The sequence below is a fragment of the Phaenicophaeus curvirostris genome, chromosome 8 (assembly GCF_032191515.1).
Source record: "Phaenicophaeus curvirostris isolate KB17595 chromosome 8, BPBGC_Pcur_1.0, whole genome shotgun sequence".
NCBI lineage: Eukaryota > Metazoa > Chordata > Aves > Cuculiformes > Cuculidae > Phaenicophaeus > Phaenicophaeus curvirostris.
Genome location: NC_091399.1, coordinates 7323565 through 7349220, shown reverse-complemented (window position 1 = coordinate 7349220; position 25656 = coordinate 7323565). Strand labels below are relative to the sequence as shown.

Sequence of the window (25656 nt, the reverse complement as noted above, 5' to 3'; positions counted from 1 at the left end):
TAACAACAATTGCTTCTGGGTTTATAACATGACATTTGGCTCAGAGCTTTACAATATCATCGAACACAAGGCATTTGTTGTTTTCAAGGATGAGCCACTGCTGCACACTGAGCACTGAAAAGAAGTTGGTGAGAGAAGAGCTCACGCAGTAACTTCCCCCACAAATTCTTAACAGGTCAGCATTCATAAAACATGCTTATTGCTGTTCTCAACTCCATAGGAGCTGGAAAACAAGCTCCAGTGCTGGAATATATTTTTCTGTAGAAAATCATAACACGTTCCTGTCTGCAGGGCAGTCATTTCACACCTCTGCTTCTTTCTACTGGTTTTAATCATTTGATGTTCCTTTCATCTCCTGCAGCCACTGTTACGCGCTACAGAAAATAGAAATTCTAAGAGAAGATGTACATTGGGAAACCTGGTCGTGCTTGCCTGCACATTGACTCTGCATCTATTACTACATTAAATCAAGGGTGAACTAGTTTTAATTAACGTTTCTTAGTGAAAGGGTCTCCCTCAGCTGTAGAACTGTCTAGATAACACACCCTAAATTAATCATGCACAAAGCAAAGGGACTGATGTAAAACCCCTCTAACGAACAATCTGAATCGCAGTATGGAGACCACTGCAATATCAACCACTGCTTTCTCATCTCTCTCCCCACGAAATCAAACATATTTCAAAAGCCAAGGCTAGAAAAGGCTGAAAGGGGGGAAGATTGAGATGAGATCATAGGAGGCCCTGGAGCAGGTTGCCCAGAGAAGCTGCACTTGCCCCATCCCTGGAGGTGTTCAAGGCCAGGTTGTATGGGGCTTGGAGAAACCTGATCCAGTGGGAGGTGTCCCTGCCCATGACAGGGGGTGAAACTGGACGGGCTTTCAGGTCCTTTCCAACTCAAACCATTCCATGATTCTACGAAAGCGACTGAATCACTCTGCCTTTCCTATTAGTACAACCCACCTGCAAATAACCCCCCATGTCATGTCCTTCAACTTTAAATTCACCCAAACATTATGCTCTGAGCAGGTGCTGGGTGACACAAAAGCAGGAGTGCCACTGAAGTATAGATTGTTGATTAAGCTAAAATCCAGTTTTGTGTTTTATAGTTCCATGCACTTTTCTGAAAAGATTTAGTACCTGGGGTAGAGAAGTGCCTGTCACAGGAAGACACAAAAAGAGACAAAGGGCACCATCTACAAAATGAGGTTAAATAGCTTTTCATAGAATCTCCAGGTTGGAAGAAACCCACCAGATCATCGAGTCCAACCATTCCTATCAAACACTAAACCATGCCCCTCAGCACCTCGTCCACCCGTCCCTTAAACCCATCCAGGGATGGGTTTGCTGAGGGATATGGTTTAGTGTTTGGTAGGAACGGTTGGACTCGATGATCCGGTGGGTCTCTTCCAACCTGGTTATTCTGTGATTCTGTGTGATTCTGTGACTCAACCACCTCCCTGGGCAGCCTCTGCCAGTGCCCAATGACCCTTTCTGTGAAAATTTTTTTCCTAATGTTCAGCCTAAACCTCCCCTGGCAGAGCTTGAAGGGAGGAAGGAGAGAGTCAGAATTAATTATATCTATCTCATACGCAACTGGGTCCCCCAAACCACTCAGAATGGTGCCAAACACATGCACAGAGTGGAAGATATAATCACCAGACATGGAAATGGATAGGAAATAGTTCACGATGCGGTTCCTCACTCGAGCACTGAGGAGACCCAGGAAACAAGCAAAAAGCCCGAAGAGAAGGGAAAACCCAGCCCACAAGACAACCTGGCAGCAAAAGCAGGCAGGCCTGCCAGCTGCTGGCACACACCAAAATCCCCGGAAAGGCAAAGTAAAGCACAGGGATTGGAGGGGTAATAGCTCAGGTCTGGCCAGAGCTCAGCGCCTGCCACACCAAGCCGTTCCTCCCCAACAGCTCCCTGCAACCGCCCGCGGCGCGAGACTGATAAAGCAGTCAAAGCGTTCACCAACTCAATAAATCCATGTGGTTAATCAAAAGGGCACAGGACTTAATTGTATAAAAGGCAACTTAACCAATTAAAAACTCCATTTAACCTCACTGTCAGAATACCAGGGAAGAAGGGAAGAAAAAAGTTGAAAAATGGAAAAACAAAACTTCTGTGTGGCTTATTAACAATTCCACGTAACACTGCGCTGCACTACGGGACTCAAACTGGTACTAGAAGCGAAAGACACATGCCGAAAGTTTGTTCAGCATGAAATTATTTAGGAAAAACTTCTTCACGGAAAGGGTTCAGAGGCTGCCCAGGGAGGTGGTGGAGTCCCCATCCCTGGAAGTGCTTAAAAGATGGGTAGATGAAGTGCTTACAGATATAATTTAGTAGTTGGCAGGGATGGTTGGACTTGATGATCTCAAAGGTCTTTTCCAACCTAGGGATTCTATTATTCTATGATTTTACTTGGAAAGAAGAGGATTTTTCCCAAAATAAAGCCAGACGCATGCTTTTTTGTACTATGGAAGTACTTCATATCTCAGATCCCACTGCCGTTTGGTCTGGATGCCTGTTCTCTGAGGTCAGAAGGGACCACGGCTTTTACAACACAGACTCCTGTATTCAAACTACCCTGCACTTTGGGCTGCTTGAAAGGCCACGAGACTTGAGCTGCTGCCCCAGCCTCACCTCTGCCCTGCCCCTTGCTAGGCAGTGCCCAACTGCAGCTGTGTTTGACCAAGGCAGAGGCCTGGAAACTTAATTCTTTAGAGCTCTCGTTAAAATTGGCAGAAGGTTAAAGGATAGATTTGAACTCCAGTAGCGGAGAAGGCTGTTCAAACGTAGTAGAAGACAGCAAAAGATCCATGTAGCAACGGAAACACTAGGATTAGGAGAAAACCCTTTGTCAAATACTGAGCATTTTCAGCTGTTATCACACATGGTAAGTAAGCTAAAGGATAAAATACCGGAGAAGGACACGCTTTGGAAATGTTATTCCTGATGTAAAATGGTTGCTTGCCTTGTAACCAGGGGGATGGTGCCACGTGAGTACCAACCTCTAGGAAAGGACATTTCTACAGACTACACCCTGACATAAGATGCCTTCTGGCTCATCCGACCATAACCACGCTCCCAGTACTGCCTATCAGACCAGGCACAGCCAAACACTCCATGGAGGAGGTTATAAACCTCTCTTTTAATATCTGTATTTGTCTGTAACATGTTCTGGTCATCAAGTTTGAAGAGCAGTGCCACTCCTGTAGCAGTGTTTCTGTGAGGAAGGGCATCACTGCACACACTGATCTCGAAGTGTGATTGCGCCTTTCTAATAGTTTTCAGCAGTCTGAAAATCTGAACTTTTAACACGTAACTTGGAAGATTTACTAACTTCAACAAAACCATTTCTCTTCCCTTTGTTCTGGAAAGCGAGGAGCAGAAGGCCACACTGAAGACACCTATGGTTCCTCACTAACAGCTGTGCTGCCTCTGAATATTAAGCCCTGAACTCTTGCACTACTTTTCGTCCACAAGCTGCCTTTTCTGCAACTTCACCATTTACCTGGCAGTGACTGAAAAGTATTTCTTCAAAAATCAAGACAAACAAATACACCCTAAATGCAGTTTTAGTCAGGCTGAGTGACTCAGGCAAACCGAGCCTCCTTCACTTTTGCAAACTCCAAATATTTCTATTTTAATACTCTGTAATAGACCCAAACCTACACTGATTCATAAATACAGCTTCTGACTCTTTGGAAAACCAACTCAAATTCTCAAACTCGCTGGATACCTGCACTCCAGCCCACGCCAGCTGATCCAGTGCTAAAGTCTCTGCATTTCTTATGCCGCTGTGCCCCCTGCTGCAAACCCGCAGAACAAACTCGGAGCAGGCATGGCCGAGTGCAACCAAGCACAAAAATCACTGAGAATCATAGAATGATTAGGGTTGGAAGGGAACTTAAAGATCATCCAGTTCCAAACCCCGCTGCGATGGGCAGGGACATGTCATCCCAAATGCATAAATGCTGTATTTCGGTGCAGTGATAGAAAACTTTAAAGTAGGAAAAGAATTTTTAAAGCCATTTTATGTTACCAAGTGTCACAGCGATCCCATGGGCCAGAAAACAGGCCTCCACTGCAAGTGTAGTCGAATGACAGAACTGTTTCTCTTCAAAGAGCTCTAATTCAGAAAGTACACCTCTTGCAAAACAGATTTCACTCATACAAATACAGACCTTTTTACTTTTACGGAGCGCTCCTGACGGGGAAATAGGAGAGGAAAGTAGCAATCACTACAAGACATAAGTTACCATCACACAAAGTTTTAACTCTGTAACACAGAACTAGTGATCTCAAAGCATCCATTAAACCCCATCCACGATGCATGGAAACTGAGAGCAGGAATACCTTGCAAAAAACTTTAGGACTGGAATAAAAAGAACCAAGTTTAGCATAAAACAGCTTCTTTAGAGAAAAAAGCAATCGGCAATGAAAACGAACCAGTTACCCCCAGGTTGCTCTCAAGTTCTTCCGAGTCTACTTTCATTAAATTCAGATCATTTATCTTTGAAAGAGAGACAACCCTTTGGGTGTATTTATTCTACTATTACTGGGCTGCACTGACAAAAATCAGACCCAGAAATGAGGCTACAATACTGCTGATACAGGGATGGTATTTTATGCTTATGTGAACACACCACTTCATATGAGTCTACCTTGAACATTGGTTGGGACATACAGAACATATATTTTATTCAAATGATTTAATATCCTTTTGACCAAAATAAAAAAAAAGGCAATGAAAACTTATTTGGGAGTAGTGACAAATAAATCAAACATTTGCATGATTCTATCATCATTTTGAGTGAAGAAAAATAAATACTCCAGCAGTTCCAGCCAAAACCAGCTCAAGAGGGGGCTGGAGAACAGGCCTTATGAGGAACAGCTGAGAGAGCTGGGGGTGTTTAGCCTGGAGAAAAGGAGGCTGAGGGGAGACCTCATTGCTCTCTACAACTACCTAAAAGGAGGTTGTGGAGAGGAGGGAGCTGGCCTCTTCTCCCAAGTGACAGGGGACAGGACAAGAGGGAATGGCCTCAAGCTCCACCAGGGGAGATTTAGGCTGAACATTATGAAAAAAATTTTCACAGAAAGGGTCATTGGGCACTGGCAGAGGCTGCCCAGGGAGGTGGTTGAGTCACCTTCCCTGCAGGGGTTTACGGGACGGGTGGATGAGGTGCTAAGGGACATGTTTTAATGTTTGGTAGGAATGGTTGTACTCGATGATCTTGTGGGTTTCTTCCAACCTGGTGATTCTATGATTCTAAGTCCCAACGGACAGAGCTCCAGATCCCACATTGGAAGTGCCTCGACAAGGCAGACCTCACGCTGGACAACTGGGATAACCACACACCCAAGCTTGGCAGGACTGCTGCAAAAACTATAGTGGAAGGACTGTGGTCCTTCAGGAAAGATTGCAATGACCATCGCTCAGCACCAACAATGCAGGTTTAAGAGCTCTGAGCTGTGGTTGAACAACAGAAAAACCCACACTTGAATAAAATTGTATCTGTATTTGATAATCTTCAACAATGCTGTAACAGTTTACAGTGTGCAGGAAATACACCTCAACTTCTATTTAAAAGGCAGATTGCTAATGTGCCCAATCACTTGGATGCATCTATGTCACCATTTCCTACCTCAGCGGCATCATTAACAGGCAAAAGAAGTGTGTGGTGTTGCCTTCCCACATCAAATAGCTCCAACCTCTCAGAATCATGGTCTCTGCCACTTCAGAATGCTCACGGCAGTGACTGGAACTTCAACCACAACTACAAACCAGCTCCTACAGACACTCCTTAAAGCAAATGGGAAACTGAGGAACTCCACAATCACAAGAGTGACGATGCAAAGCATTCTTCTGTAGCTGTTCCTGCTATAAACATCACTGCTATAAACAAAGGTCTAAGCTAAGACTACAGAGGAGATACTTGATGCGTCCTGAAGCTTCATTCCTATCACTCTGCACTTAAATAAGGGAGAAGGAAGACAAGAGGGAGCACCATCCATCCTAAACTGAGAGTCCGGCTGATTGACTGTCCTCGTTAGTGCTGTAATACAGGTTGCGGCTCATGAAGAATACTCTAGAATTAGTAACAGTCAAGCCCAAACCCTGTGTCCTTCACCACATCAGACATCGGCCCCAGCTCCCATGGGCCTCGTATTTGAAAACCAAACATTCTGAATTATTCAAAGCTCTTGCCATCAGAGCTAATGTATCAGTTAATCATGTCCCAGCTCCAGTTACGCTCTGAGTGAGTGGCTCATCACCAAATAAACACTGAAAACATAAAAGAAGTCATAAAAGAAATAATAATTCACTACAAGAGATCTGAATATCTGCAACAGTTTCTTATTCTTCTGCTGCCAAAGAAATGGTTCAAGGTAGCCTTGATATCAAGTTTTTAACTGAAAATCATGTAAGTGAGCACACACAATAAATTGTAGTTTGGCATCAAAAGGTTTCAGTGACTTTTATTTCTTTAAGTGACTGTTTCTACCACCTGCTTTTATGAGCAGCTTAAACACTTACCTACTAATTCCTTCACGGATATCATTCACAGCTACCAACAGTTTCTGCAGACCTAAATAAGCTTCTTCAAAGGAAGACTTTGAAGTCACAGCTCCTGCATTGGGATCCAACTTCTGGAAAATTTCAGTACTAATACAGGAAAAAAAAGAATAGACATTGAAAAGTAGTTAATAAAAATCCTCTGAATTCAGAGAAAACCAGTACATATTGGTACACATTTTATCCGGACTGTTAAAAACAAGCTCAAATGTAAATCTATACTAAAACCACATTACCTAAAATAGTTTTAGAATAAATAGTAGAAAGTCTGTGCCATACAATTCTATTTCTCTGTTTAACATTTTCATCTGTGGCTGTTCTGTAAGAGTATTTCACCTTTGACTTAAATAGATTTATCACTAAGCTTCACTTGAGAATGAAACAGTCTTTTCAGTGCAGTGCATGACTCGAGTACACCTGAGTAAGCCTCTCCTCAAAGATAATTGTGAGGTTAAAGAAGCAAATTTAGGTGCCTTCCATCAATTTTTGAAGCAGCTCCGTTCTCCAGATTCACTGGAACTGCCCTTAACAGGCGGCAAGAGCCAACAGCTCAGCTACCTTTTTATAATAAATTGGTACACTGGGAAGAGTACCTGATGCCTGTATGAAACCTCCAAGTTCACCATTGCTGTCCCAGTAAAAGAGAACATGGTGAGACTGTTCCCTCGCGCATAACCTCAGCAGACCCGAATGCCACGGCAGCTCCTAACCAGCTCCAGTTCAGACTGATTGTAGAATCAAAGAATCACAGATCTGTGCTGCCATAAGCCAAGAGGAGTGCACTGGTGCAGCTCTGTAGTGGATCCAAATGCCAGTTTAGGAATGCCATTGGTAAAGTTATCATCACTGGTTATGAGGCGAATCCTTAACAGACCAGCAAAACAGTTTCTTTGTGCGTGACGTAACTCAGAGTCCCTCCTTCGAAAAGATTTCAGATTAAGACTACAAACAAAAGGCACAGTATCTATTCAGGTTTTGTGGTGGCAGCAAAAAGCAAGGCATGACATCAAGATGGAGGGCAGGGTAATCTCATGCACTTCTGAGTTTAGATGAGAAAGGAAATTTATCACTAGATTCTGAATATCACAGAATCACTAGGTTGGAGAAGATCTTTGCGAGCATCAAGTCCAACCGTACCTGTCCACTACTAAATATATCCCTGAGCACTCTCTAATACGGATTGTAGGGTGAAGAATTTTGCTTAATGAGAAAATTTACTATATTTCAAATTGATTAAAGAGAAAAAAGAACAGTAAATGAGTTTGCATCAGCTAGTATGCCTGCACCCGATGAGGAAAGAAAACTTAGAGCTCGAATGCCTCTTCTTTTAATGGATAAAGATGAGACTTCCAAGGATGTCTCACATTTATAGCTCTTGCAGGGTTTACAACAGCATGGGGTTAGAACTAGATGATCTTTAAGGTCCCTTCCAACCCAAACTATTCTATGATTTTCTAAAGCAACATTTTTCAGCCACTGTCCAGAAAGAAAGCAGCAGACTAGACAGATCTCCAACCACATACACACAACAATTTACATGCTCCTGACTTCTTGGTGTGATTTTTTTTGTCAATTTTGATTAATTTCTAATAGCTTGTTCTATATAATAGGAAAAAACTGCAATTTCTGGACTGCGCTTGTTTGAAAATTATGTAAGGTTATGTAGAAGTTCTGAATTTCTTTAGCACACCATACCTGTACAAGTTTATCGTATTCCATACACCTTCAAGGACTGACCAGATTTCCTGGTGCCTGTTTTCCTGAGCTACATGAAAGCTTGGATGTAACTTTTTTTCTTCGCAGTTTTGGAGACCTGGTGTCATTGCTTCCATTTTTTCACAAGCGGCATTTTCTGAAAGAACCATGGTGTCTTCTGATAAATCCTGCTCACTGTCTGACCTCACCTTATAAAACAGTTTAGCAAACAAATAATGAGTGTATTTACTTCCTAACTTAAGAAAACTTGAATACTCCTACTTTTTTTTAAAGCAATGCTCAAAAAAAAGCAAGGCAGATCTCTTCTAGTCACAAACATCTTTATTACAGTCTCTGTGTCTAAAGCATCTCTCAGTCTCCCACCATTCTTTCTTCTACGTGCATGTACTGAAATTCCTACCAGAAGGGAATGGAAGCAAAGGCAAACCCTAGGCCAAAGCTTCCCAGCATGGCGAGCTGGTATAAATGAGAACTGCTTCCTATTCTGAAAATCACAGAATGGTTCAGGTTAGAAGCGCCCTTCAAGCCCATCCAGTTCCAACCCCCTGTCATAGGCAGGGACACCTTTTGCTGGATCTTACTCTCTATCCCATGACTGATGGCACATTTTCCTCTGCAAAAGCACGAGGTATTCATCTACTTATTTGGTGAGCTGGTTCACTAATTAGCCCAGATCAAACTGAAACTGATCTGGCCCAACACAGTCTATGTGTGCAGTCAAACACCCGTCAGAACAACAATGAGATAAAACGAGTTTTTGGACAGAAAGCCTGCTTCTGGCAGATCCAATCATGCAACTGTAGACTTTCATAGAATCGTAGAATCACTTGGTTGGAAAAGACCTTTGAGATGGAGTCCAACCATACCTGTCCGCCACTGAACCAGATCCCTGAGCACCACATCAACCTGTCTTTTAAACACCTGCAGGGCTGGGGACTCCACCACCTCCCTGGGCAGCCTCTGCCAGGGCCCGAGAACCCTTTCAGTGATGAATGTTTTCCTGATGTTCAATCTGAACCTGCCCTGGCACTACCTGAGGCCATTCCCTCTCATCCTGCTGCCTGTCACTTGGGAAAAAGAGACCAACACCCAGCTCACTACTGGTTTAATTGAACTGCAACTGGGCTGACTGCAGCACACATAGAAGCTACAGCACAGCAGACAATCGACTTCCCAGAGCATCCTTTCTCTCCTTCAGCATTCTCCAAGAGCAAGAAGAACTTCTTACAGATATTCTGTCCTGTATTCTTTCCCGTGTACAGAAATACTTCACATAATCCATGATTATTTCATTTTTATGCTGTTACACATGGAACCAAGACACTGAAATGCCTTCTGCAGCAAATCAGAGATGAGCTAGAGGTAAAGACATGCTTCTTGGAACAAAAATGGTATCAGACATCCCTCGTTAACCATCATAAAGCTCACGATACAAGCCCTTTCTTCATGTGTAGCACCAGAGCTACCCAGACTAGCTGGACTAGCACAACTAGGAACAGCAGCACTGGATCAATGCCAGAAGCAGAAACAACAATTAATCTTAAAGGCCCTTCTCCATCAGCCACAAACGCAACAGAAAACGAAGACATTTTTCCTGAAAGCACCTAAATAATATTTTTCAGTCAACCTCTTGATACTAACACATTTATACAAGGGAAAATGAAGCCCACCAAGTATATATACAAAGGCAGATATTTAGAATCATAGAATAGTCTAGTACTATCACTCCAAGCCTTTGTGACCAGTCCCTCCCCAGCTGTTTTGTAACCCCTTCAGGTACTGGAAGGTCACTATAAGGTCTTCTTGGAGCCTTCTCTTCTCCAGGCTGAACAAGCCCAACTCTCTCAGCCTGTAGCATATTTGCAACTTAAAAGTGAAATTCGGGTTCTATTAATTTTAAAAGCACTTTAACAACAACATTCCTTGCAATCATTCATTGAAATTATGGCAATAATTATAAATCTAAGCCAGGTTTGTAATATGAACATGGAACAACTTTAAAAGGATGTCAGATTAACAAATCCTAAAGCTGCCCTTACCTGGGCAAGCATCTGCTGTAATTTATTGACTTCAGCGTATGCCAGGGGCAGCACACCGTTATAGTCCGACCTCGAGGTGAAAGCATGGAGAAGTCTTTCCGATTCCTGGAGCAAGATACGCACTGTTGAGAGGTCAAGTGTTTTTCCCATATTGATGTCTAAATATCAAGTAACAGACAAAAAAAATGCATTCAATGTTAGGATTTATCAGGCTTCGGAGGCAATTTTAATAATCAAATATCTGGATTAACTGAAGCTTGGAAAATGGCTCAGAAGCATAAAGTAAAACAGTCTCGAGAGAAACATATGCGAGATTAAGAGCGCTCACTTATTAATCAAACATTCCATGTTTATTCCAGGATCTGGCAAAGGGATCAACTGGCAAAGCCAAAATAAATCTGCAGAACTGCAATATCCCAGAGATGGCATATCTGTTGAAACCAAGTTCTCAAAGGCACCTTTGGTCAATGAAAGAGGGCTTTTTGGCTTTTTTGTTGGCCTCTTTTTTACAACAAACCTCCCTACCCTCATCTACCACATTAAGTAGTTGTTCCTCCTCCATAATTCCATTGGCAAATGTGGATCATCTGGCCACACATGATGTGGTGGCAAAGGAGGGAGGGAGTTATTTGCCTTTTAAAAACAGTTTGGCAGCTTTGATGCCCTCCATTAATTTAAATATTCATCAAAATGTCTTTTGTAGATCCGTAAGAGAGTAGTGAATCAAATTCCTACATGCCCGATGTGTCCATGCATCTGCAAGTCTTTCTTTTGCATGTATATATTGGAATTCCTACAGATAGGAATGGGAAGCAAAGGCAAACCCTATGACAAAGCTTTCCAGCATGATAAGCTGGTAGAAACAAGAACTGCTTCTTACACCCTGTCCCATGACTGATGGCACATTTTCCTCTGCAACAGCACAAACTACTCATCCCTTCATTTGTCTTTGTAACAAAAGCAGAAAAAAGGCAACAGAATACTAAATTGGCAAAAATAAACCAAAAAACCCCAAAACATTTTAGGAATAATTTTCGTGATTTTTGCAGGTGGTTTTTAGACCACCTGGAACTAGAGCCTGGACAGACATGAACCCAGCAAAGCTTTTGTTTTTTTCTTTTTCAATTGTAAATCATAGCTCATCAATGTCAGCTCAATTCTGGCTTTAAGGCTACAAAACCCATTTTGGGATTTTATCACCAATCTGGGAATTAAATTGTGCATCGGCACAAAAGCAGACACGTCTGTGCAAGGTCTGGCTGCATTTGGATAACTGTAAATGGAAGAAAAATCAGAAGAGGAGGTAATGCATTACTATTTAAACATACTGAATCCATGCCTTTTCAAAGGATCTCCTGCTGCAACTACTAAAAGCAGAACTGTGAGGTTTTTCACCTTTTACAATTACCGTTCTCCAAGATTTTTACCTGAACAGAAGTGTTTGTGCAAATATTCAATGGTTGAAAGTAAACTCCTTGGCACAACATAACCGAACACAGCCCTCCAGTGTTTTTTGTAACACTTCAGCAAGTTTGCCAGTGTCCATGGTGGCTTCAGATACAGTATCTAAAAGACAATACGCTATGAATTCAAAGGCTGATTTTCACATACATGTCTTCCTATATATTTCACTACTTCTCTGTTCTTCAATAATGTTATGATTCATCCTTGCTGAAGCAGAATTTCAATGATGCCTCAGAAATAAGCCTGTATGCAAATTTCAAACATTTATCTATTAAAAAAGATCATGGGTTAAATAGCGACGTTGCTGTAGAAGCGTTCAATGTACAATCACTGTCATGATTTTTGGTTCCCCTTTCCTTAAACACTCCAAGCAGAATCAGAATAGTTTGTGTTGGAAGGGACCTTAAAGATCAGCCAGTTCCACACCCCTGCCATGGGCAGGGACATCTCCCACTGGATCAGGGGATCTTTTAGACCCCCTTGAGATAGTGGAAGGTCAAGTACTCTCAAGTTATCTCTTACAGTGATTTAACGTGTTCCTTGTGCACGTATACTATATACCTATTGCATATTGCAATAAAATTATAGTGTATTACCATCAATTTGAACCAGAGTTTGAAAAGATGGTAAATCAACTAAGGCACTGAGAAGTATCTAAAATCTTAAACGGGTACTCAAAGCTCTATCTTGTGTTACAGAAGCCATCTCATGCAAATGGCTTTCTTTTTGAAAGTCATAGAAGCTTATCAGCAATAAAGTCAAACCCTAACTCACCTCTCCTAGCCATGAACTGGAATCTAAATGAAAGCATGAGTAACATTAGCGGTCAGGCTGGATGGGGCTCTGAGCAACCTGATCTGGCTGAAGATGTGCCTGCTTACTTGCAGGGCTGTTGGACTGGATGGCCTTCCTGGTCCTTCCAACCCAAACCGTTCTATGATTCTATAGGTTTAAAGTGCCTTCTATGTAAGTATTTCTTTTCTCTTAAACAGTACTTTGAAAGAGTGAGTGTTTAGAGGTTCTCGTTAACACCCTTGAATCTCTATCTGCATTACATCCAATTTAGCTGTGAAGAATTTCATCCACATGGTACCTAAAAACATCTATTCTGATGGGGACGAAGTACCTACATCAACAGTGCCTCAGATATAAGACATGATGAAATCATTTCTTGAAGGACATTTTTACAATGCAGTGATTTAACCATATGAGAAAAGCCAAATCCCAAAATTCATGCAACCTATAGAGAGAGTTCTGAAAATTCACACTGAACAGCCCATATCTCTGCTAACGTATTAATAAAGGACTATCAAAAATATTGCCCAGCCATCACTGGCCAAACAGAACAATCTTGTTAGAAAACAAAAGAGTAAAACTGAACACTAAACTGTTCCCAGTCAGCAAGCTGTTATGCTAGGGAATAGATGGCTTAGCTGGCTGCCTTAACACAAATCCTAATACCTTTAAAACACCAAGAACATTTAAACCTCTTCATACATGAAATATCAAGCAAGATGACATAAGAAACCACCTCCATCCATAGGCTTCCAAATGCAATTTTCATTTCAGTCTCCAAAATACAGGACAAAGCTTCTCCTAAATTCTTTTCAAGGTCTGGAAGGATATTTGGGAATTGTGCAGTAAGAATTGCATCACTTCTTCCAGTGTTCTTGAGTTCTGTATCTGTCAAACCAATTATAACAAAAGGTACTTATTGCAAACGTTTTTATATCTAATTTATGTTGATAATACACAAATAACTTCTTGTAAATAGAGGAAGCCTGCACTTTATGTTACAAACCAGATGGGCTACATCTAATTAGGTTTCAAGTACTTCTTCTTATACCCACTTGTACTGTGTGTATTTTTAATTATGAGTTACAAACCAGAAAGATTAATTTCCCCAGAGCATCACTCATTTATAATCTTATTCCACATTTCTTTTTTTCCTTAAATAACTAAGCCAGCCAGTGTGGCTATCAGCAAGACAATCATTTCTTAACAGTGTTTAGCTGTACTTGTATCTTTGGAAAAAATGAACAGACAACCCAAGAAGTTCTGCTCTTTGGGTTGAAGGTAAAATATACTGGCATCAAATGTAAGGCGTGATCTTGGCACACCAAGTTTTAACAGCTATTAAGAACAGGACCTAAATCAGCTCATCTGAGAAAACCTCCTAAGAAGTTCAGGGCACCTTTAGAACAACCAGACATAAGGAGGAATTTAGACTAGACAGAAGGAGGAATTTCTTCACAAAGAGAGTGGGGAGGCCCTGGCCCAGGTTGCCCAGGGAAGCTGTGGCTGCCCCATCCCTGGAGGTGTTCAAGGCCAGGTTGGATGGGGCTTGGAGCCCCAGATCCAGTGGGAGGTGTCCCTGCCCATGGCAGGGGCTTAGAACTGGATGAGCTTTAAGGACCCTTCTGACCCAAACCATTCCATGATTCTATGAACACAGGAAATTTGTGCTGTGTTTTTTTTCTCTAAAACATAAATACATCATATTTGAATCTCCTAAAACTCTAGGAGGCAGATGTCCTAACAAAGGTCTCAAACTTTCAGCTAACCATTTACCTTTGAGAATAAAATATCTGTCCCGAACAAAAAGCATTCCTAATGTTTCAAATTATACAAAAATTGAAGTTATTGTAGAAACTACTCTCCCTCTGCTATAGTGATTTTATGCGTCTCAAAACTGAGCCTATGTAGACATACACATGAAACAAGCTTACCCCATCTTGACTGCTGCAGCTCACCAGAGTTCTGTGGCCTGTTAACCCTCAGGTTCTGTAGAGCAGTAACCAAATCAGCTTTGCAGAATGCCTTGACCTCACTCACCATGGCTTTACTGCATAAATTTTTATCGTCCCTGGAAGAAGAGGATTAATTGTTGAGATAAAACTGATATTATTACATAGGAAGTAATAGAAGTAACACACTGAAAAATGGTCTTTGGTGAGCTTATTTTGTAAGCTTCATCATATACAGAGTTCTCTTTCTCAAGTAACTGGAAACTGTTCAAAGCGTTCAACCAGAAAATAAACTAAAACAGCTATTCTGAAAGAAACAGAAACACTGAAAAAATGTTTAAGGCTGTAAGTTTACTTTAAGGAACAAATAGCTATAAATACTGCAGCAATGATGCCTGGTTGCTACGATCTTGGAGCGCAAACAAAGCAATGATTCTAAGGCATCAATATCTTATTTGGTTGCTACAATAAACCCTCATTTTCAACATCATTTTTTACCATTCTTCTGGCCAGATCACTGCCCCAAATGCCGCCCTGAAGTACACTCCACTCCAGCAGAACTACCATAAAGATGCAGTACTAAGCTGGATCCTAGTGCTTTCTCAAACATTCCCATTGCTTATAACAATAAAAGTTAAAGGGATTTTCAGATGAAAACCACTTCTGAACTCAGCTCCTGTTCTTTACTCAGAGAAACCTAGAATTCTTATCAATAGCCCCACCAATACTGTGTCTGAAAGAGTAATTTCAGCAGCCCAGTCTACACACATCACCCAACACGAACCAACCAATATCTTGGTCTTCATCCTGAACCTCTGCCATGTTAGCACAGAGCAGAGCGAGTTGCTTACAGCACCATCCAGGAATATTTGCCCTATAAAACCAGCTTCGTGTCACTTGTGTCAAATTGAAAATCGTTACTGCAAAGTCAGCCATTATCCTGACAGAACAAGAGTAGAAGCAAATCTGCCTTCATCTTCTCTCTTTCCAAGAGTAACCCTCAGTGCCCATCACTCTCCCTAAGCCAGAGGCAAATTCATCTCTATTTTCCCTCTTTCTAAGAATAACTCTTGTCAATGTTTATTGCTCTTCCCAACCAGGTAAGCAGAAACAAAGCATCCAACTGGATCTCAATCACTAATACAAATATTGGTTTCTATTTTGTAACTCGTTATCTTTTTTATGAGAAATTGGAATAACATCTGAAAAGCTACACTTTAAAACATTTTAAAATTGAATATTCAGTAAAATTAATTCTACTTCAGGCCTCAGGTGCATGAAAGTGAGTAAGTTTACAATTTGAGCAGCCTGATCCCATGGGAGGTGTCCCTGCCCATGGCTGGAGGCTTGGACCTGGATGGGCTTTGAGGTTCCTTCCAAACCAATCCATTCTATGATTCTATGCATCCTTCAAGCCTAGCTTTAAGAGGGCGACTGCTCTTCAAAAAGCTTCCTGTAGAAGCAGCTCTTCATTTCAAGATACAATTTGAAAACAGTGTATTTGAGTGAGACTAACTTACACCTGATAGGAGATCTAAAACTACACAGGGACTCACGTGCAGAGTATGACAACAGCTTGAGGAAAGAGGTTCTGATACTGCAGACAACACTGTAAAACACGATCATCGTTGTTCTCGTCACTCAGGCCATCTGCAAATATAGTTGAGACAGTGCTGACACATTCAGAAGTAACTAAGTGGCATAAGCACCTCAGTGGAGTCACGGTGTAGTTTTTAAATGCAACGCTCTCCAAACAAGGACAGAAAGTGCATGCCAAGCACAAGTCTCAGCTTTGGAGTCTGAGGTTCTACTCCACTCAAAACCACCATAGTTTACGAGTGAGCCACACGTAACTTTGAGTACATGAGGGTCTGTGATTAGGATAGCTCACAGATAAAAGTAATAACCAGATGAACGTTCTTTAAGTAATTCCCCACCTACCAAAAGATGTAGCAAAAAGTGAGAAACAACTGATAAAACGATAGTGAACAAAACACTTAATCTAAAAAAGTATTTGCATGGTGTAGCCTGGGATGTGCTCTGAAAGCTGCTGTCAGCTATCAGTCAAATTTAATTAGCAAACAGCAGAGTGAAGACCATTAAAATTTAGATCTAAGGTTCAGCCAGGTAACTGCAAGGACTAAGTACCCCAAACAAACTGATTGCACATATATTACATATTTTTTGAGAAGCAAGCTGCATGGATTGTCCCCACAATTTTGAATCTTGGTTTTTGAGACACATGTAGATGAACTGGACTGCAGGGATAGCCTTTTCCCGAACGTGCTGCAACATTTTCCCTTTCTTCAAGTTGTCCAACTCTTGCAGAACAACCCAAGGAATTATTAACCCAAGTCTGCCCACGCCTAGAAGTGGAAAAAAAAAACAAACCAAAAACAATTAAAACAAAGAAAATTTGGAAAAGCCAGGCAAACTCCTACAGATAAATATGATATCTGCTCAAGACTAACATCTTTGCCAGCTGTTTTCATATTCCATGCTCAAGTGTATCTAGCATTAAAAAATTAACAACTGAGAAAGGCCAAATTCCCTCAAACTGGCACTGAACTGGTTACATGTAAAACTGACAATATTAGGCAAAAATAAACAATTTCCATCAACAAGACACTGACAGCAGAGTGTAGCAATGTTGTAAAGTATATTTGCAGCAAAAATAGGAGCAAAAATCATAGAATCATAAATAGTTTGGGTTGGAAGGGACCTTAAAGCCCATCCAGTTCCAACCCCTTGCCCTGGGCAGGGACACCTCAGGTTGCTCCAAGGCCCATCCAACCAGGCCTTGAACCCCTCCAGGGATGGGGCAGCCACAGCTTCCCTGGGCAACGTGTTCCAGTCTCTCACCACTCTCATAGTGGAGAAATATCGTCATCAAATAAAAGCAGCAACAGTTTGTGCTAATTGCCAACCAGCATTCCTACACAAGGTGCTGGAAGTACAGATAGTGGACTATGGTTTTATTGCATGTAAGTCAGGTTTGAACTTTAAAACTATTATATATCAAATATGCAATCAATCAGTATGGTTCTGTTGGTCTACCTACAATGTTTTCTTTCCCATTCACATAATAAAAATACAATTTTGAAGCAAGACATTAATATCCACCTGCTTTGCAAGAAATAGGTCAAGAATCAGCAACTTTCTGAACCTTTTGTATAATGGGTATGGTATAGGACCAGAAATTGCAAGCTGTGATACTCTAAAAAGTGTACATAATGCAATGCCATTCCTAATCTGGGAAAGACAAATAGAGTCTAAAACACTCTTGAAAATTACACAGGCCCTTATTAGAGCAATTTTCCAGGTGGCTGGAGTAAGAGCATTCATTAGCTGAAAGCATACAAGCACCCTAAGTATTCTGATAGATTCCAAATGTTTCTAGCAAATGACACACATGATCCTAAATCTGCTACCCCTAAATAACAAAAAACTTCACATTTAATAAAGCCGAACATTAAAACCAAGTTTCCTGAGAAACTACTCACACAATTAATTCTGTGACCTTTATTTACCAAGATAGAAACAAGGCACTGACTGACTGCTTACCGGATTTTAAATGGTTTTAGATTTCTAGAAAAAAAAGAGAGCAGAAAACATCCTGACCACCAGTAACAGATTACATGCTTAAAAGCATGTTCTTACAATTGCAAAGACCTATTTATCTCTAGGAACTCATCCACATTCCTGAGAATACTGACCCTGATTCTCTTTAGGTAGGTAGGTATGAGCACAGCAGGTTCTACTTTCATAGCTAAACTTGCCTTAAGGTGGAGCCTATTTGTGTGGACAGGACCAGCCTTCTGCTTCCACATGAAACCTGATGCAGTTTTAAAGAGCCCAAGTTTGTTTTTCTTCACCGTAGTCTGAAGTTCTTACAATATGTTTTTTCTTAAAACATCTTTGTGTACACATACCTGGTATATCCTCAGATTTCAGGGATCTGACAAACTCCAGGTGTCTGATCATTATGTTTGTGTCTATCACCACTAATATGTTCAGACCCGAAGTGAAAGCTTCTGGAGGGGGAAAAAAAACAATTGTGAAAAAATGAGTTGTGTCCTCTCTGCTCAAACCCTTAACCGACTGTAATAACTGTTTACAAGCAGATATCAAAGAACATCACATAATGACATACCAGTAGAAATATTTGAATCTGGTTCTGGAAGATCTATTTCCATACTCGTAAGCTCTCCACAAGCCTGCACGACAGACAGCGCCATCGTCCTTTGAATGCGAGCAACGTGCAAGTCTTCAACTATCTGCATCTACAATGGAAAAAAAGCACAGGTATGAAGCCAATTGCAAGTCATCACTTGTGAATCATTCCTGAAAAAGACACTTTCACATTGTGTTAAAATTGATTAAAAATGAAGCATGAAAAATTTAAGTTAATCCAGCAAATGAGAACTTTTTGTAAGAAGTCCACAAAAGAGGTTCAAAATACAGCCTAGAAGGAAGACTTGTTTATGACCTTTCTACCTGGCACGCAAGACCTTAGTTCCATTTTTTGCTACACAGTGTGGAAATTTCCTGGCAGGCAATTCTCAAAAAAACATGTTGTTTTTTTTTTCCAATTTCAAAGTTAAGAGGATGGAAAATGAGATAGATAGAGTACGGAAGCAACCATGAAGGCCCCCGTGTTACAGCAAGTAACAGAAAGGCAATCTTTTCTCCTCAGAGTTCCTGATTAGCGGTCAGCAAGTTTGTTTACTGTTTGAAAATAATACTCCATATTTTTTGAAGCATAGATCATAAGCCAACAATGCATAATGCTAGGAAAGGTCATGGAATTGTCCAGGTACAAAACCTTGGTGCTATGAGTTTTCAAAAAGTCAGAAGTGTTAAATTAAAGCATTACTGACCTCTTGGTCTGTTTCTGGGTTCTGGCTGTCTTGAGGGGGTGAAAAGACTTCAAAGCTCTGCAGGAAGAATGAAAAAAAAGTACCAACACCACAGAATACTAAGAAAAACTGAGGACCAAGCGATCCCCATGTAAAGACTTTTGGATTACAGCTCTTTAGTGTGGTCCACCTTCCTGGCAGGAGTCAGACGTGCATGGGACCTCAAAATTCTAGAAACAAGTAAGAAGGGAAATAGAACACATAGCAGGATAGAATTAGATTCTTAGCAATGCCCAGTGCCAGGACAAATTGAAATACAGCAAATTCCATCTGAAGATAAAAGAACCTCACTCTCTTACAGTGAAGGTGTTTGAACAGGCTGCCCAGCGAGGCTGTGGAGTCTCCCTCCTTTGTGATAGGCAAAACTTGACTGAACGGTGCTAGGCAACCAGCTCTACCTGACCCTGCTAGAGCAGAGGGGCTGGACTAGAAGATCCCAAGAGATGCCTTCCAACCTCAATGATTCCATGATTCTGTATGTAATTACTATCTTTGTGTACATCTAAAATGATGGCACTACCATAACGTGGATCAAAATCTCCAAAACCTAACACTAGGCATGTTAAACAAAAGCAGCAAAAAAGTAACCACTCTCAAGAGAAAGTGCTGAGTCAAACACAAGCTAGAACTGAGGAACAAATCAATTACAGACAATTATGAAGATAGGTGGGAAACACATTTGGTCCTCGACCTACAAGAAGTTCTCATGGCATCATTTTGCCAGCAATGAGCACCTGTTTGGCAAGGGAGTTCCCACTAGTTTGGTTTATTCATTCAAAAATGATGCAGTCATGTCAGCTCAAAAAAACTTCTTTATTTCTATCTAAATTGGAAGGATTCCACACCCCCCGCAGCAGAGCAAAGCTACAAAAGTACATGAGCAGACACAGCCCTAATATGCAAGGCCTTTACTCTTCTAGCTTGTTCAGCAACTTAGCAGTTTTAATACGGTTTACATTGGGATCAGAAAAATCCATCTAGTTAGAGATGTGTGAGATCTGCAAGTAAACAGTCTGCTTAGACAAAAGCCATTCAGAAACTAGCCTGAACCATCTACCTGCATAACACAAAGCTCTAGGTTCTCATTACCTGCTTAAAACTCAATGCTGTGCCTTCAAAATCCCGTTCTCCGGTCCCTGAGTTGCCAGGAACTTTATCAGTATCTTTTTTATTCCATTTACAGAAGTCCCATTGCTGTGGTGTCTCAGCTGAATCGGGTGATGGTGTTCGCTTACTCACTTGCTGTTTTTTCTTTGAAAACTCCTTATATTCTTCTTCATACTCTTCTTCCCAATTCCTCGATAATGTATTTGGCTTCTTAGCAAGAGGCCTGTCACCACACACAGTCCCTGGAGAGGTGGCAGATGGTGTTTTTGTAATCCTGACATCTTCGCTCAGTTTTTTTGATTGATCTGCCTTTTTACGTGGTTCATGGGAATCGTACACAGATGACTTAAATTTTTCCAGCATAGTTTGTTCTGCTTTTAACTTTAGTTTGCAGAGTTCAGCTTTCTCTGCCTTTTTCTTCAGTGCCTTGTCCCTCTGAACAGCAAAGCTATGCCAGACCCTTTTTCCTTCTGCTCCATCAGAACAACTTTTGTTAGGACTTTCCCTGCTGGCAGTGACTACATCAGGAGCACGTGTAGTTTTTCCATGTTTAATTTCTTTGGACTTAAATTCTATAACAATTTTCTTCTGCTTTTCAGGTTGGATTAAAGAATTCTCTGTGGTTTTGCTTCTAGCTGGAGAGTCTCCTTGAGATCTTCCACCAAAGCCATGAGAAATACTAGATCTTTGGTCTCGCTTCTTCTCTTGCCTATCTTTCTCAACTTTGAATCTATAGAAACATCACCAAAACAAAAAAGCTCAGTTTAACGTAATAGGGGAAAAAAAACATCCATCACAAAATCCCCTACACTTGAGTCAGGCAGTTCCAGCTAAATGTTTATGAGTACGAGTTTCAAATGTGCTCAAATATGAACTTGCAGTCCTTTAAAATAGTTTGATTTTAAACATTTTTAGTATTTATGTTTCCATTTAATGACAGAAGAAGAATTTACCTCTGAAATTCTGCCTCTTCCTTCATAGTACGGTTATAGGATCTTGTGTCTTCAGAGTTCTGAAAGAAGGAAAAAAACCCAAGAGCTTATAGAAGAAATTTCAGTTAAAAAGTCTTCATAAGATGGAACAAGGTATTATTTCACACTAGATTCACTACAATCTTGAATAAATTAACCTTGACAAAGGCAGCCACGTACTTTGCTGTAATTTAGTATTTAGAATTTTTTATATTTAAGGACAACACAAGGGGAAAATCTGAATGTTTCACACCGTCCTGGGTTGTGAACAGAGAAAGCTCAAGTAATTGAAACAGGTTTAGGATTCACGTGTTTCATATACTTTACAAGTAAATTAGTGTGTAAAACAGACATTTTTTTGTATATTTATAAAAATAAAGTTACCTGAAGACTGCGTCCAACTACCCCCCAGGTAAAGTCAAACGAGAATACTTCCATGGGAGGCTTTAGTGCAGAAGACATGTTATTCTCATCAGATTTATACTCAGATGGAACAGCATGAAAGCACAGTTATGTAGACATGGCTAAGAGTAAAGATAGCCCCCAGGCAAAGAACTTGCACAGTCCTCATGTAGCAAGCAGCTCTATCCCTGCCTGGCATGTTCACATTCCCATTGTGGAATAACTGGGAGTCAAGTTTGATCAGGTCAGAGCAGAAAACCATTTATTATTGCAGGAATGGGAGAAAAGGCAGAGGTGCAAAAGGACAGACTCGGCCGAGACGAACTCTGCCCAATGAGGTGGTTATTTTAACCACCTTTGGGTTACACGACTCAGTTTACCCAAAACCACAGCAGAGTGTAGAAAATTACAACAGAAAACAGTGACATATGGATTACTTCAGATAAGGAACCTCTAGACAGTCCGTCCTTCTACAAATCATTCACTCCCTCAGTAACCAGGTCTTGCTGACTCAGTGAGGCCATTAGGTCACCGCTGCACAGATTTCCTACCTAGAGAGGCCTGCAAAGGTGTTAAAGAAGTTTTGTGTGGCGTAAGTATGACCACAGATTAGAGAAAAACTTTATGCCTCTTGGCTTTTAATGGATTTGCATTAAATTCCATGAGTCTGAGTGAAAAGCCATTTGTTGCAGTAGAATGGCTTTAAATAGAGCTGTCTGGAGGAGTCGGCACCACTGCCTCTTGGTGACATGGCCTGGGTAATGCCACATGATACGAGAACCACGGGACTGTGAACAAGGCAGTCAAACCAGTCTGCTCCAAGAGGACACTTACACCAGACTGAGAATACTAACAGGAAAGTAACAATAAGAAAGTTTCCGTAGAATAGAATCATAGAATAGTTTGGGTTGGAAGGGACCTTAAAGCTCTTCCAGTTCCAACTCCCCTGCCATGGGCAGGGACACCTCCCACTGGATCAGGCTGCCCAAGGCCCATCCAACCTGGCCTTGAACACCTCCAGGGATGGGGCAGCCACAGCTTCCCTGGGCAACCTGGGCCAGGGCCTCCCCACTCTCTTTGTGAAGAAATTCCTCCTCCTATCCAGTCTAAATCTGCCCCTCTCCAGTTTAGACCCATTACCCCTTGTCCTATCACTCCAAGCCTTTGTAAACAGTCTCAAATGTAAATGACCAAATCGAGTGAAAATCAGGGAATCAACAAGAGACTTTTGAGAAAAGAAGGCACTGAGTTGAAAAGAAATACTAAAAACATCATGAAAAGTCATAGTTCTAGGGAAACAGACCTTCAAGGGAGAAAGTGGTAACACAGCAACAGCGAAACTGGGCTTGACTGGTTGTCAGTCCCCTTCTCCAGGTGATCAGGGAGTTTCTTTCCCACCATAGCAGCTGCAGGAAGGCCAAGGGGCTGCCTTGGACATCCTGGCAGACTGCTTCTACACAGTGGGAACTCTTCTTAGCCAAAAAACCAGTCTTATGAGGAGTGGCTGAGGAAACTGGGATTGTTTAGCCGGCAGAACAAGAGGCTGAGGGGAGACCTCATCGCTGTCTACAGCTCCCTGAAAGGAGGCTGTGGCAAGGTGGGTGCTGGTCTCTTTGCCCAAGTGACACGCGATAGGGTGAGGGAACGGCTTCAAGCTGCACCAGGGAAGGTTCAGATTGGACATCAGGAAGCATTTCTTCAGCAAAAGGGTTCTCAGGCCCTGACAGAGGCTGCCCAGGGAGGTGGTGGAGTCCCCATGCCTGGAGGGGCTTAAAAGACAGGTAGATGAAGTGCTTAGGGGTATGGTTTAGTAGTGGACAGGTACGGTTGGGCTTGATGATCTCAAAGGTCTTTTCCAACCTAGTGATTCAATGACTCTGATTCTCCCTACAAAGGCTGTGTTCCACTGGATCGTCTCACAGCCCAGAGAGGGGAGGGAAGATGTTCCAAGTGCATCAAAAAGGTTGTGCAAAGCAGTGCAGAGTAGTCTGTGTGGCTTTCAGGGTGGGAATAAATACCACCAAACACAAAAACTTAAGCATGGACTCAATAAACCACTCATTTATTGGATATGTTTTACACTGCTGCAGGAAATAACTTCCCAGAAAGGGATACAAAGAATTAAAGCATGGGAAGCTAAGTACAAGCATGACCAGAAAGATTATCACCCTTATCGCCCTTCCAGCACCTGCATTTTACAAGCAATTCAGCAAAAGCTTACTCACTAGACACCAGAGTATACCAAGAGCCTTGCTCTCTGTGGTTAAAAGCAAATATTTGAGAGTTGCTTGCTAAAATGCTGTGGAGTACAGTTTGTGTCTGTTCACGATACTAAGATACACGAACAAAAATAAAAAGCAACTCAAGAAAAAGTAGTGGTTTGGTAACAGTTTTGACCTCAACTTTCCACAAGCAGAAAAATAGACTAAAATTTAAAAAAAAAAAATTGCTTATTTTCATATACCCATGCTATCCGTGGCCTCTGAATCAAAACACAAGCTGGTTACCTGGCTAGAACTTGCCACTTTCTGGCCAATTCAACCCTCCTGCTGTTCTCTACAACCACACCTTTACTCATCCTTCTACCACAAGACTGCTACAGAGTTCATGCTGTTCTCTCAAACTAAGAGGTTTGAATTAAAATAACAATAATGGGAATAACACAGTTGTTCCTACTTTGTCATCCTGGCCATCCAAACAGTCTTCCTTCCCAGCTTGTTTCTTCAGTTTCTTTTTAGACATCTTCAAATCCTAAGAAAACAACAACAAAACAGTGTTGGTTTATTATTTATATCAAGGTTTTATTTCCAGAATAAATAGATTTTAACTGCATAAATGCTCTACATACTCTTCTTTTGCTGTCTTGTTATGGAGATTCCTATGGGCTTATTAATTCATATCTTGCTACCAAGAGAACCTCAAGGAGAGGAGGATGAGGATCCCTTCCCATCAGGTCCAGGTACTCGTCCCAGCACCTGCTTTCCTGGCTGAGACATTCCGACCATGGAACAGCTCCTGTGCCACTGGGAGAAGGCGATATCTCCCCAAATCTACACTCCGTAGATGCAGAGCAGCCCTGCCAGCCTGCAGGGATCTGAAGGGGCTGCAGGAAAGCTTCCTCAGCTCACAAAGCAGAATTCCTGGAGGGCAGAGCAGCCAGAGGCAGCTTACCCCAAACCTGGGGGAGGCGAAAAAAAGACTTCCTCAGACACCCCGACCCGAGAGGCTGCAGGCTGCCACAGCTGCCAGTGCACCCCTTCCCTCCCTTCTTCCCCTTCCCCTCTCCTCCCCTCCCTTCCTCCCTCCCCTTTCCTTCCCCTCTCCTTCTTTCCTCCCCCTCTCCTTCTTTCCTCCCCCTCTCCTTCTTTCCTCCCCTTCTTTCCTCCCCTTCCCTCTTCCCCTTCCCTCTTCCCCTTCCCTTCTCTCCTCCCTCCCCTCTCCTCTCTTCCCTCATTCCTTCCTTCCCTTCTCACCTCCCTCCTCCTCCTCCTTTTCTCTCCCCATCCTTCCCCCCTCTCCCCCACTCCCTCACTCTCTCCCGTCATTCCCTCCCTCCTTTCTCCCCCATTCCCTCCCTCCCTTCTCCCTCCTTTCTTCCTCATTCCCTCCCTTCCTCCCTCTTCTCCTCTCGCCCTCATTCCCTATCTCACTCCCCCTCTCCCCTCACCTCTCACTGAGGCCTCTGGAGCCGTTGCCGGCTCGCGG

At 41.9% G+C, this 25656-nt stretch overlaps 1 protein-coding gene across 2 annotated transcripts in view; it reads right to left on the bottom strand.

Moving 5' to 3' along the window:
- SWT1 (SWT1 RNA endoribonuclease homolog) overlaps positions 1 to 25648 on the bottom strand; it is a 32378-nt gene extending 6730 nt beyond the window's left edge. Inside the window, exons 1-15 of one of the 2 annotated variants that reach the window (XM_069862322.1) lie at positions 25619 to 25648; positions 24628 to 24702; positions 21532 to 21590; positions 20561 to 21308; positions 19433 to 19489; positions 18706 to 18835; positions 18485 to 18586; positions 16730 to 16918; positions 16109 to 16202; positions 14535 to 14671; positions 13337 to 13488; positions 11769 to 11907; positions 10342 to 10499; positions 8282 to 8490; positions 6548 to 6676 (exon numbers count right to left, since the gene is read on the bottom strand). In XM_069862322.1, the coding sequence (XP_069718423.1) occupies positions 6548 to 6676; positions 8282 to 8490; positions 10342 to 10499; positions 11769 to 11907; positions 13337 to 13488; positions 14535 to 14671; positions 16109 to 16202; positions 16730 to 16918; positions 18485 to 18586; positions 18706 to 18835; positions 19433 to 19489; positions 20561 to 21308; positions 21532 to 21590; positions 24628 to 24693 (2369 nt within the window). In that variant the 5' untranslated portion in view covers positions 24694 to 24702; positions 25619 to 25648. Of the gene's footprint in view, positions 1 to 6547; positions 6677 to 8281; positions 8491 to 10341; positions 10500 to 11768; positions 11908 to 13336; positions 13489 to 14534; positions 14672 to 16108; positions 16203 to 16729; positions 16919 to 18484; positions 18587 to 18705; positions 18836 to 19432; positions 19490 to 20560; positions 21309 to 21531; positions 21591 to 24627; positions 24703 to 24799; positions 25109 to 25618 lie in introns of those variants that run through there. The other variant, XM_069862321.1, reaches the window with a different exon arrangement.
- Positions 25649 to 25656: the final 8 nt, after the last annotated feature.